The sequence below is a fragment of the Tachysurus vachellii genome, chromosome 13 (genome assembly GCF_030014155.1).
Source record: "Tachysurus vachellii isolate PV-2020 chromosome 13, HZAU_Pvac_v1, whole genome shotgun sequence".
In the NCBI taxonomy this organism is placed as follows: Eukaryota; Metazoa; Chordata; class Actinopteri; order Siluriformes; family Bagridae; genus Tachysurus; species Tachysurus vachellii.
This window is the reverse complement of record NC_083472.1, coordinates 17510681-17523639: the sequence shown is the minus strand read 5'-3', so window position 1 is coordinate 17523639 and position 12959 is coordinate 17510681. Positions and strand designations below refer to the sequence as shown.

At 36.5% G+C, this 12959-nt stretch overlaps 1 protein-coding gene across 1 annotated transcript; it reads left to right on the top strand.

Annotated features, from left to right (window-relative positions):
* The first annotated feature begins 5085 nt into the window (after positions 1-5085).
* Positions 5086-12729, top strand: zdhhc15b (zinc finger DHHC-type palmitoyltransferase 15b). The gene is made up of 12 exons (XM_060885434.1): positions 5086-5267; positions 5641-5667; positions 5884-5978; positions 6066-6186; positions 6475-6544; positions 6711-6743; positions 7962-8082; positions 8448-8580; positions 9488-9614; positions 9726-9835; positions 11414-11472; positions 11563-12729. Exons 1-11 carry the CDS (start codon positions 5150-5152, stop codon positions 11458-11460), a joined length of 1002 nt encoding a protein of 333 aa, XP_060741417.1. The 5' UTR covers positions 5086-5149; the 3' UTR covers positions 11461-11472; positions 11563-12729.
* Positions 12730-12959: the final 230 nt, after the last annotated feature.

Here is a 12959-nt window from a genome sequence, read left to right as displayed (position 1 = left end):
TTCAAAACTGGCACAGTTGTATTTTTGAGCAGGGCCGTTAGTCCTCTCTCCTCCAGGGGTGCTGTATTAAGGATGGCCCTGCACTTTTACCCTAGCTTCCTATTGTGCTGGGATAAAAAAAAAAATAATAATTCACTCTGCTTTACTGTATATTTGACAAATAAAGGTTTATCCTCCTACAAAGCAGATTACAATGTGTGTATGTGTGTGCATGGTATTTCTATATATCTATGTTTAGGTAAATTCTATTTCTAAATTGGTGCAATAACACAGTTAGTCTTTTTTCCTATTGTGTTCTGTTTGTAACCCACTTTAAAAAAAAAAACCTACTGTATGTTCAGTCCCCAAAGGGACCAATATAAATAATCATAGGAATCATTCTGCACTGGTTTCTATAATCCATTAATCCAAAAACAAGATTTGTCAGCTATAATGCAGATGCTGCCTGAAAGTTACTTCAGGCTGTTTTGTTCTCCTTAGATTGAATGATTTTGTTTTAATCAGCCAGTCAGTAATTAGTATATTCATGTCAAATGACCTATCGAAGAGAGAACTTGACAAGACTAATTATATAAAGCAAATAGACAAGACGTTTCTTAATCACTTGCACAGATTGGTGATTGAGGGCCTTGGTGAATACAAGTTTCCAATATGTATTCCATCTTCACTTCAAAAAGTGGCATGGATGAGAAATTCTCCATCCAGACATTTGAGCATGCAGGGAATGAAATGGGAATGCTATTACACTCTATTCAGTATGATTCAAAAAACACTATTCATGGACATAAACTCTTGCCAAGGCACCACGACAAGAGAGCCACTCAAGCAGACAGCTTGGAATCTGGGAAAGTAATTAAAAATAGACACACGTTCACTCATGCTGTTCTTCCCTCTCTCATACACACAAACGCTTACTGATTCATTCATATACATCACCCAGACTCATGTGCAGCCTCATATGTTGGGTATCATAGGCAATATGTCGCTTTACAGAATCACAGAAACAGATGGAGGTTTCATCCTTCACCATGTGTTCCATAAGAGGTACATTAATAACAGAATAATGCTAATGCAACATGAAGGAAGAATGAAGATTGTAATAAAATTGGCCTACTGCACTGCAGAGGTCACACAATAATGTTGTATGACTGATGAATGCATGGCTTCTCCTCAAGGGGGCCCATGCTGGATTTGGGTTTCTTCCATCAGGGCATGGTCTGATCACTCTCACTTGAACATTTTGCCCAGACTTGCCTTTATGGGCTGTTTGTTTTTAAATGGATAAATGTTTTGATCAGGACTTAGTTACCATTATGATAGAAACATCTGGGTTTTTTTTGTTGCAGCACTAAAGCTGACAAGCTGATAGACAGGCCTTCTTACCTCCACCTGAAAAACATGAAATACCAAACAGTCAGTTAACATTGTTAAAGGAAGTAGCTTATATATAGCTGGAATGATGGTAATTAGCTAGAAAAAGATTATTTAATTATCATAAAAGCTTGACATAATGACAGTATATTAGAATATATCTACAAGTTACTTTCTTTAACAATGCCATTATGTTAATATTCACTTATTCATAGTCCTCATACACATAGAGCTGCATGTTGTCCTAACACAACCGAACCATTTTTAATCAGGCATGTGTCTGGGTTAAAGGCTCAGTGCCTAGGTTGGCTCCCTGCCTAGGAATCAAACCCAGGCCACAGAGTTTCTTGTTTCTGGACCACCAGGGACACCAGTTAAACTTCTGCATGGGTCCTTGCAATTGCAAGTATACATATCTGGTACTTGTCGATACAATAATAATACTGATACAGAAATGTGTAACCTGTGAACTAATTCACTACATTCAGATCTGTCATACATACACTGTCATTTTATATAGTCTGTTCATTAAAGTGAAGACATACAATAGGCCACATTATATCACATAGCATTGGAAATCGGGATTTGGTTGGTATTTTGCCAAGAAAATAAGAACCGTATCAGCGTGATACTTGATACTAGTATCTGAATCATTATATCCCTGTTTTGAGAAATGTCTTCTTAACCTTGCCCCTCCCCAGATTTATAAGGAGTATCATAGCACTGATTTGTATAGGCCCGCTTTTGCCATGATTCATCCTTTTCCTTGTGTATGGCAGTAATAATTTTTCAGAGCTCTCACAGACGCTCTATCCTGGGGGCTCCAGATACTGCTGGCTGACAGTCAAATACCACGTTCATAGAAGTGTGGAAATCCCAATCTGTGGTGAAGATGGCTAGCTGGGTGGCCAGCATAAGGGTTCTGTGGTCTGTGGTCCATCAGTTTTTTTGGGAATACTTTTGGGGATGAAAGGGGCAAGATTCTGGTCTTCCCTAAACCCAGCTGCTAACAGGATCCCTCTATCACTTGTGCATTAAAAGTCCACCCCTGGTCATTGTGGACCTCTTTTCAAATGAAGCTACAGAATATATATATATACAACATCACTGCGCCACCTAGAGCATGATATAGATTAAAGACAGCAATTAACATTCAATACCAAATAAAAAAACAGGGCACAATAGGAAGCAAAAGTCACTGCAAAAACACCATTACCTATGATAAAACATGTCTATCCTAAAATTTGGTCTCTTTCAGTGATTCATCTACAGGGGATTAGATTTGTTGAGGAAAAAGATGATGTAAATCATAGACCTATGAGACATTTTGGGCCAGATCTTGAGGCTGTCTTCCACAACAATCAAAACACTATTACACCAACTGAGGGAGTATTTTTTGAAGAACCTTATTCATCTCCCCAGTAGAGAGACTTGTAAGATGTGTGGCAAGGTGCATTGAAGCTGTTCTGCTGGCTTGAGGTGGCAACACCTTAACAGAAATATTGTATTTTCCCTTAAATTATCACTCAGTGTAAGATATGAGGGTGTGGGTAGTTTGGTAGCAGAGAAGGCCACCAAAAATAAGGACATAATTTTATGTACTTTGAAAGTGAAAGGATTTTTGTGAATACCTTATTTTATATGCAGTCAGTAAAATCTGTGTAATACAATGCTGAGATAGAGAATTGGTGAGAATTTATTTTTTAACAATCTGGAGTTTATGGAAACATTTTTTTTAGAACCGGTGCCAATACCAAAAGAAATAGACAGTAATCCTTACAAATGCACGGAGGGAGTCAGCAGCAGAGAAAGTTTAGACAAATAAGGCCTTGTGGCAAAACCTTTGACAAAGCCCATAGTAGTATAGGCTGGTGAGTTGGTCATGTTGACTCTTCTGAAAACCTCCACAATAGACTGGCTCAGGGTTTCAATGGCTGTAGTGGGTCTTTATTGGTGGGAAGCTTTTGACATATATCTGCTAACAGACGTGTTGGCTACTTCTTTGTTGAACTTAATAGTGCAGTTCTTTATCATCTTTATAACTCCAGTAAGGCAGGACTTACACTTTTTCATTGCATTGCAACTTTCACGAACTCATGGAATATGCTCTGGACAGAAATCCCTTCTGTAGTTTGAATAAATGTTTTAACTACAAGTTATACCACATGTCTATGTTTTACCAAATGGTTTCATTCATATTTCTGTATACATACTGTTTTACAACATATGTCTATAAAAATAGAATAAATAAATAAATTAAGAAATAAATTTCAGTGAAATAAAAATTGCACTAATTTGTTTAGCTTAGTTAATTAATTAGCACAGACTTGGTGCTTATTATTACTGTAGTATCCTAGAGCTGCACTATGTATTGTCTTAACTCGATAAGACCAAACTTTTTTTGACATTTGACTGATAAATAAAATCTAGTTGAAAAAAATGATGCCATGTGCCAACAGAACAAAGCTAGAAAAAATATATTTTTTTCTGGGATGTCCCAACATTTCTGGGATGTTTAAGGCCATTGTTGTTATGAACAGTTGTTCATGATTTTTCAGTGATGGCTTGTGCAAGAATGATTGACTCGTTTTATCTTAACGGTAGACGTGTAGTGACACCTATTGGTGGAAATGTGTAAAGCAGGTGATAAAGTGATACAATACACTGAGTTCATACACGATATTTTATTAGGCTATATAACTAATAATATAAGTAAATTATTCAGTTGTACTCAAAATTATTATTATAGTGTTTCTATTATATTGTATTATAGTGTTTATTATTAAAATGATTATTATAGTGAATTATTCAGTTGTATTCAAAACCACTGTAGCATAGCAGTAAAATTACAAAATTAAAACAATTATTTAATATACTTTGTAATTATAGATATCTTGGTTTATGATACATTTTAAACGACCGTGGATACTACATACATATTATATATGGTTAATATATATATATCTATATATCATTTAAATATATCTAACATTAATCTTGAATTTTGTATTATATTAATCTTTATATTACTCTTTATAATAACCTTTTGTTCTATGTTTATGTTCTGTAAAGCTGATTTGAGACAATGTTGACTGTAAATAAAAGTGAATTGAATTCAATTGAATGTATGTGTCTGTGTGTGTGTGTGTGTGCAGTATATATGTATAATAGTATATATATGACTACAGAGAAACTGCAGAAATGATTATTGGTGTTATGACTACAAACTGATTATTGCTGTTCCCCTGCCCACCCTTCATGAACTGTAGAGATCCAGAGTGAGGAAATGGCTCAGAAAATCACTCTGGATCTCTCACATCCAAATCATCCACTTTTTGAACTTTTCCCATCTGGCAGGCGATGCAGAGCCACAGCACAACCAGCACAAGAACAGTGTATTTCTCCAGCCAATTAACCCCATGAACAGTTAAATGTTCCCTCATCACTCAATAACTATGTGCAAATAATCTTCCCTTTATTTATTACCACCTCCATCCTAGTACATCCCTGCATCTCATTCTATTCTATTCTATTCTATTCTGTTCTGTTCTATTCTATTCTCTATAGAACTGTACATACAATGTATTTATTTTCCAATTGACTGATTGCTCTATCTATGTATTTATGTGTCTGTATTTATTTACATGTGATAGTAACTGACTGTAAACTACACATGCTCTCTTCAGTCTTAATCAATGGATCGCAGAACTGCTTCCGGTTTCCAAGGCGAGGATTAGCAGTAGATAGCAGAGAACATGATCGTGGTGTTAGTCCGACTATGGCTCTGTCAAGAGGACTGAGATGTTGTCAGAGAATATTCTCCTGGATCCCTGTTGTCATTATTTCAGCCGTGGTCCTGTGGTCTTATTATGCATACGTGTTTGAACTTTGTATCTGTAAGTCTTCTTGTTGCTAATGTTTTCCCTCTGATTTAGCGAGCTAGCATTAGCTAGCTTCATATCGTCCTGTGTTTACATCACACTAAGGGGAGGATTTTTACATCCCGGTCTAATTTTACAGTCTGTTTTTTTTTCTTCACTGTTTTATAATAAAGAAAATGTTGAAACATAATGCGATTTAAATATCATTGACATTCTATTCATTATGTACTTATTAGAAGTCACTTTAGCTTCCAGTATATGTACCTGGACTGTTATAAACAAACAAAATGCTAATAAAATATCAAACTGTTTTATTTAGACATTACAGACCGTCTTAGTTTATTATTCAGAAAGACTCATTCATTTTGGGACTTTATTTGTGTTGCAGTTACTCTCCATAATACACTAGAGAAGGGTAAGTCACTGTAAATGTTGAAATCATTCAGCTTTAAGGATTTATTCTTTACTGCATGTCTCATCTTTGACTTGGAGAAGTGGTTGAGTTAAGAATTGACCACTGTATGCTTTTTTGCAGTCTCCTTGAGTATAATATTTTAGTCAAAAATGAGTAAAATCATGTACATTGCTGCTTACATCATATCGACGAATTGTTATCTGGGTTCTTCTGCAGCTATTTACATTTTGGTCTTCCACATATGCTTTGTGATGTTCTGCTGGACCTACTGGAAGGCTATCTTCACTCCGGCGGCCACGCCATCCAAAAAGGTTGGCATGTTTGGTTTGTTTGATTCACTTTGTTTACCAGACTGTGCTACCAGTGTTCAGCATGGATGTACTTTTCTTTTGCGACAGTTCCACCTCTCCTACAGGGACAAAGAGAGGTATGAGATGGAGGAGAGGCCTGATGTTCAGAAACAGATCTTGATTGACATAGCTAACAAGCTCCCCATCTTCACACGAACTCAGGCAGGAGGTAGACGTCCTTAAATTGTCTTTACTTTTTTTTTTAAAGTATTTGTAGTAGTAAAGACAATACATTTCTACATTTATACCATTATCAAATACTAGATAAGATAAAAGATCTTTCATAAGTTTTCCTTTCCTTCTGCTGTTAAACTCTCTTGAATAGTCTACACATTATATCTGCACATAATGGTCTATTTGTTTTAGGAACAGCAGTATATACCGTCTATAGTGTGTTTGCTGAACATGAGTCTCAATTCAGACGCTGACAAATTTCCCTTCATTTCTATGTGTTTAGCTGTCAGGTTCTGTGATTACTGTCAGCTAATAAAGCCAGACCGCTGTCACCACTGCTCAGTCTGTGAAGCGTAAGTTTTCCATAATGTCTTGTTCCATTTGATGTTAATGACTGGAAAAGAGTATCACTGTGCTCGAGTAAACAGGTGTTTGTTAGACTCAAGCTTGGATTTATAAGAGCAGATAAATGAATTTTATTCACATTGCATTAACAGCAAAGTAACTTTCTTGTTATAGGTGTGTCCTGAAAATGGATCATCACTGTCCATGGTAAGTTAAAGAATAGAGGAATGCATTTTGTGTTTTTCAATCTAATCAATTATTTGTGAAATACAGTCATGGGAAAAGAAAAAACACACTACTTCAGTTCTGTTTTAGTTCATAGAGCCTAAATAACAATTGTGTAAAAAGTACCTGCATATTCTGTTGAACTGAAATCTGTTGAGTTGTTATTTTTTGTTGTCACCTGATTTTTGAAGGACAGTACATTCCTTTTTCCCAAGACAGTATGTCTGGTCATATACAGGAAAGAAACAAGAAAAAAAAGACTTGAAACTTGTGTACAGGGTAACTCTAGGGGCAGTTGCTGAATTCTGAATTGAATATTTTTTTGTATAACATTTATCTCAACAGAGAGCTTTTGTAATCATTATATGTGTATTTGTAAATGAACCTCTAATGAATTTACACAGCACTGCTTAAGACTCATCCACCTTTAAGTAATGCACTAATCTTGCATTACTGCATACAACTCAATGACTCAATTGGCAAAAGATCCACCTAGATGGATTTAAAGATGTTTCTAGATTTGTTGCATTGAAACAACATCTTGGTAACATGACAAACTCCCAATTTTTTTTTCCGTCTTATTACAAAATGGGAGGCTGCTGTGGTATCCGGTGTTTCTATCTGCTATAGTATACGTGCTAAAAGGAATGAACTTGCTCTGAGACACATCATAATGTGATGTGTACTGGAATGAACAAATTATCATATAAATTGCTTTAATAAATCAAAAATTGTTAACTTTAGCAATAATCTGAATAATACAATAATTCTAGCAATAATACAATAATTCTGCTTTGTTTCAGCCTGCAGATTACAACCCCACCGCTTATTATTTTTCTAACCTGCACACCATATTATTCTACATTTTTAATAGAATTTAAATACAGTCAATGGGCAGTGGTGGCTCAAGTGGTTAAGGCTCTGTGTTGTTGATTGAAGGATATTGGTTCAAGCCCCAGCAATGCCAAGCTGCCACTTTTGGGCTCTTGAGCATGGCCCTTAACCCTGGCTGCTCCAGGGGTGCTGTATCACAGTGCTCTGACCCCAACCTCCTCAGTTGGGATATGCAAACAAAAGAATTCCACTGTGCTGTAATGTATATGTGGCGATAAATAAGGCTTCCATGCCCCCAATTCATATGTTTTAAGCATAAATTCATAAGGTCTGTGTTTGATTTTTATTTACTTTTCTCTGCCCCAGGGTGAACAACTGTGTCGGTTACTCAAACTACAAGTTCTTCCTCCTCTTTCTGTCTTACTCCATGCTCTACTGTGTCTTCATCGCCTCAACTGTGTTTCAGTATTTCCTCAAGTTCTGGGTGGTGAGTGTCCTCATATAGTAAAACAAACAACCCTTTGTCTTGACACTTTCACTCGGTAGCCAATTTAAATATGAAACTCTGTGCTTTTTGAGTTCCCAAATCTGATTAGTGACAAACTGTTGCCTAATTTTCCAAAACAACAGCTCTGACTGTACGGCCTGTTGTAATTCAAATCACAGGGTTGTATTAATGAGCTCATTCTGATTACTAAAACAGTGATTACTGATATGACGCAATGTTTGTCACTTTGGATGCATTCTCCTTGTTTAGTCCATGCATATTAAGATCCTCTGTGAATAAATACTTGAAGCAAGATATTTGCCTTTTTCAGTTAAATGATGCTACATTTCCTTTGTGTTTTTCAGGGCGAGCTTCCAAACGGTCATGCTAAGTTCCATGTCCTTTTCCTTTTGTTTGTGGCTGTCATGTTCTTCGTGAGCCTCATGTTCCTTTTCGGCTACCACTGCTGGCTGGTGGCGAAGAACAGGTCCACACTGGGTATGATTGCTCTGGTCAAAGTAATGCTGTAAGATTTGTATGGCAAAATATATATGCATATATATGTTTATAGTGTATATTTAGTGTTTAACTGTATTGTCATTTGACATTTACATAGAAAAGATTAAATAGATACAAAATGTGAATAATTTATTTTTATAGCACTGCCCCGAAAAAGCTATTTTACATAACATGTACTTTACATATCGTCCAAAATAAAATCATAACTGAATTTACACACACAGATCAGTTAAAAAGTTTACACACATACTTTATTCTTAATACTTTGCGCTAAACTATTTTATTTAAGGAAGTTTTTCTTTTTTCCATTCAGTACTGCTCTTTAGAAGCTACATGAGATATGTACATGTTTCCCAGAAGACAAAATCATAACACTATACACCGATCGTCCTGAACAAAAGTTTACACCCCTGGTTTGCATCTTTTGTAACAGTTGTGTATGAGTCCCTGAGTTTTTCCTCACAGTGAAAAACTACATCTCAGACTCATACAGCTGCTGTTGGAAAGGGTTCACTGTATGAAGCTTAAATGCAAAATTAATTTCTAGGATCATTCTGAAAGACATGTAAACGTATGACCTTAGCTTAGATAGATAGACATAGACAGATATTTCAGACTAAATGGCACAAAGCAGTATCCATGAAGATATTGTTTGGACTGTACCACCAGACATCCTTGGGTCTATCTCAGGATCTCCACAGACATGCTTCAAAATCCAGTGGAAAGCCTTCACAGGACAGTGGAATTTATTACCCCAGCAAACTGGAGACTAAACTGGAACTGGATGTTCAGTAGTCATGTGTCAACAAACTCGTGGCCATTTAATGTAGATTGATAGATAATACAGCACATAAACTAAAACATTTTTTCTTTGTTTTTTTTCCAGAGGCTTTCTCTGCACCCATCTTTCAAAATGGTCCTGACAGGAACGGTTTTAACGTCGGTTTCCGCAAGAACCTTCTGCAGGTCTTTGGAGAAGATATAAAACTATGGTTTTTCCCAGTTTTCACCAGGTTAGTAAACTGCAGTACCTTTTGTTGTATATTACAGGTGGAAGGGTATTTTTTTTTATCTTTTACAACGCAACGTGTGGATATTTAACCAGTGTTTCTTGTGGTCTTTAGCCAAGGTGACGGCCACCGTTTCCCTCTGCGGACTCTGAGCGAATGTCGAAACCCCTTACTGTCCAATGAGAGGAGATGGCAGGAAGATGGCTCAGATGAGGGCAGCACAGGTATGGACATGATTGAACTGAAAGAAGAACCTCTGAACCATTCCAGCTAATTGAAGAGACAGTGTGATTTGTTTTATCAGTTGCAAAGGCATATTTGTGTCTCCTCTAAAAGGGATCACGTGTAAGAGATAAACACACAGGGGTTTACGCTTGGATAAGATAACTGTTCACTTCAACAAACAGAAAATGTGCTAAAGGTTGACGGAGATAAATAAATCATAGCAAGGTGTGTTTTTAATTCTAGTTTCGTTTCAGATGATGAAATCACAAAAAAAGGTTTTCTTAGATTTGTAAAACCACATAGACATTCAATACACTACTTACTTAATTGTGATTTCTATTGTAATTGATAATTTCTACTCTATCTCATAGCAAATAACACACACACACACACACACATACACTATGTAAATAAAAACACAGGCTTTCATCCCCTTTCCCTGAGGGTTTCATCAACAGTGTGAAAGTTACCAAAAAACTAGGATTTAATTCAGTTAAAATGTATTTGTATAGAGTTTTCAACAGTGGACATTTAAATGTGTTTGTATTTATCCCCAATGAATAACCCTGAGGTGACCGAGACAACTGTAACAAGGAAAAACTCCCTTAGATTAAAGAGGAAGAAACCCTGAAAGGAACCAAACTCAAAAGAGAAACTCATCCTCATTTAGGTGACACCAGAGGGTGATTTATAAATATACAGTCTGGGAATTGTGTATTGATTAAGAGGAGGTTGTCCTCAAAGACCACATGTAGTTGGCATTTCCTCATTGAATGTCCAAATACTTCATGAAGCAGAATCTAACTGAGGCTGGTACATCTCTAGATGCCTCAGGATTCTCTCAGGGTTGGTCTTATCTCAGTGAACGTCTGAAATCTTTTTGACACAGAGCAAAAGTGGAGCTGGTACAATCTGTGGATGCCTCAGGATGGGTAGAAAAAGAGAAGCAGTGGAGAGGAATTAGCGTAAAGTAGCGTAAAATTTAGTTCAGGATTATCTAGCTATGTTTGGCAAAAATAGTATAGACTATAGCTGTGACCCAACTTGCGTACTACACACTATGCACTGTGTACTCTAGATGGATAAGTTTGAGAAGAGTAGTATCATCTCTAATGGATCACTAATGGTTTTTTATTAACATTTAAATATAAGGTGTGTCCCAGTCGATAGCAAATGAATCCAAACCAATGTAATGTGACTACAGAATCTGAATACAGTGATTTTTTTTAAATAATTGTAAAAAAAAAAAAATAATCAATCATACAACCAGAGTTAATTTAAAATACATTTATAAGATGTCGTGTCCACTGGAGTGTCGGCGGTTATCTTGAAAATTTGTAACCTCTGGTAGCTCAGCCCATCTTCTGCTACGTAAACAGAAGTGCTATTGAGTGTCCAGACTCTTTTTTTTCTCCAGTGCATGGTCTGGATACTTGAAGTGCACTTGTCCTTGTTGGACTTTTCTGTGTGTACACTCTACCCATACTATTTACACTACAAAATGCAAAAGAATAGGGAACAAGTGTGTGATTTGGAACGCAGGTTTAAGTTTTCTTTACCAATCTCTTTCTGTGCAGATGGTGAAATGGAGAATGAGCCTTCAGTCAGACTGGATATTGAATAGCTATATTTCATGGTAAGTATAGACTTTTGTTTGTTTTGTTTATTCAGTACTGGATGAGGGATTATATTTGGTCTGACTCATGTTTTGTTTTCTCTATACCAGAGTACTTTCAGCTGCTGCAGGCTTGCACTGTAAAAGCGACTAAACACCAAATCTTAGATGAAGAGACAGCATTCCAAATACTGGAGAATTCCAGAAAAGCTTATGCTCATAGAGTAAAATTTGTTGGACGAAGCTGCTTTGTCCTCTTTTTTTTTTCTATTTCACTTTGTATGTTCTGGATGATCATCATCATCACAAGCACCTTCATCCTCTACAAGAATCATCAAGGATGATCACAGACTGTTCCCTGGGGCTTGGATTTGCTTTGTCTACTGTGTACAAGATAATGATTTGTAATGACCGTGCATCTCATATTGTATTAGATTTCGGCTCACAGATTCATTGCACCCCGTTTGCTCTATTATCAGTGGAATCTGGTGTCACAGTGGCAACAAAAGCTGACATCTTTTCCTGTGGTCACTTGCTCCAAGTTCTACCTACTGTCCTGCAAGCCTGATGTCTCTCCAAGCCTTAAAGATTCATCAAAGACTGTAAAGACTCTCCTGTAAAATCACTGTGGTGCAGTGAATAGTACTTTTTATTTAAATATTTGTCCTTTTTATGATGGATATAACATGGGTGTTTTCATTATGTGTATTTCTTTAAAGGCAGCTTGCTGCAGCCTATTTATAAAATACTAAACATGGTGTGTAACAAACGACGAACACTATTTTTGCGGCTGACTCAGTGTTTTCTGTTCCGAGTCCACGTTTAGCTGAAATGATACCTGATTGGGCTTCCCAGACTTATCAAGGTCATAAGCTAAATCTGCTGAGAGTAGAAATGCACAAGCAGTTAGTTTGCGGTTTCTGCAGCTCACCTGCGTCTCTTGTCAAGTCTCGAGTGCCACTTTTAACTAATTATCACTGACTGTATTCCATATCAATGTCCTGTCCTTATTTTTGTACTTAAGCCTTTTCTCTGTATTATGGAAATGTACGAGACGTTCACGCGTCGTAATCCCCGTCGTGGCTGTGTTTGTCATATGATCCTTTCTTATGAGTCATTGTGTTGATGTGATATTCCATGTGTCCTTCCTCTTTTTGAAATCTTTATTTATCCTAATGAACACTTCTGGTATAATCACTGCAGAAAATGAACCACATCTAATTATTTTCAGATCATTTTTATTCTGTGACAATGAATAAATGCACCATTTGGACCAAACTTCTGTGGCATTCCTTAAGATGGGGGAGAGTTTAAAGGAAAAATCACCTGCTTTTGTATGCAGGAGGCAAAGGTTCATACACCCTATAACACTGCTTCTGAATGTAATACTAGGTAAAAAAAAAACAAACCAACTTCATTTAAATGTGTACAATAATATCTTGGATATTTATTAGAGGATTTTTAATTACTGGCCTTTCCATCATAAGAGATCATTAGGCCGTGAGATA

Coding starts and splice junctions, on each gene's coding strand:
- zdhhc15b (XM_060885434.1), top strand. CDS start 5,150: ATGGCTCTGTCAAGAGGACTGAGATGTTGTCAGAGAATATTCTCCTGG. Junction 5,268..5,640: donor CGTGTTTGAACTTTGTATCT/GTAAGTCTTCTT, acceptor TTTGTGTTGCAG/TTACTCTCCATAATACACTA. Junction 9,615..9,725: donor TTTTTCCCAGTTTTCACCAG/GTTAGTAAACTG, acceptor TGTGGTCTTTAG/CCAAGGTGACGGCCACCGTT.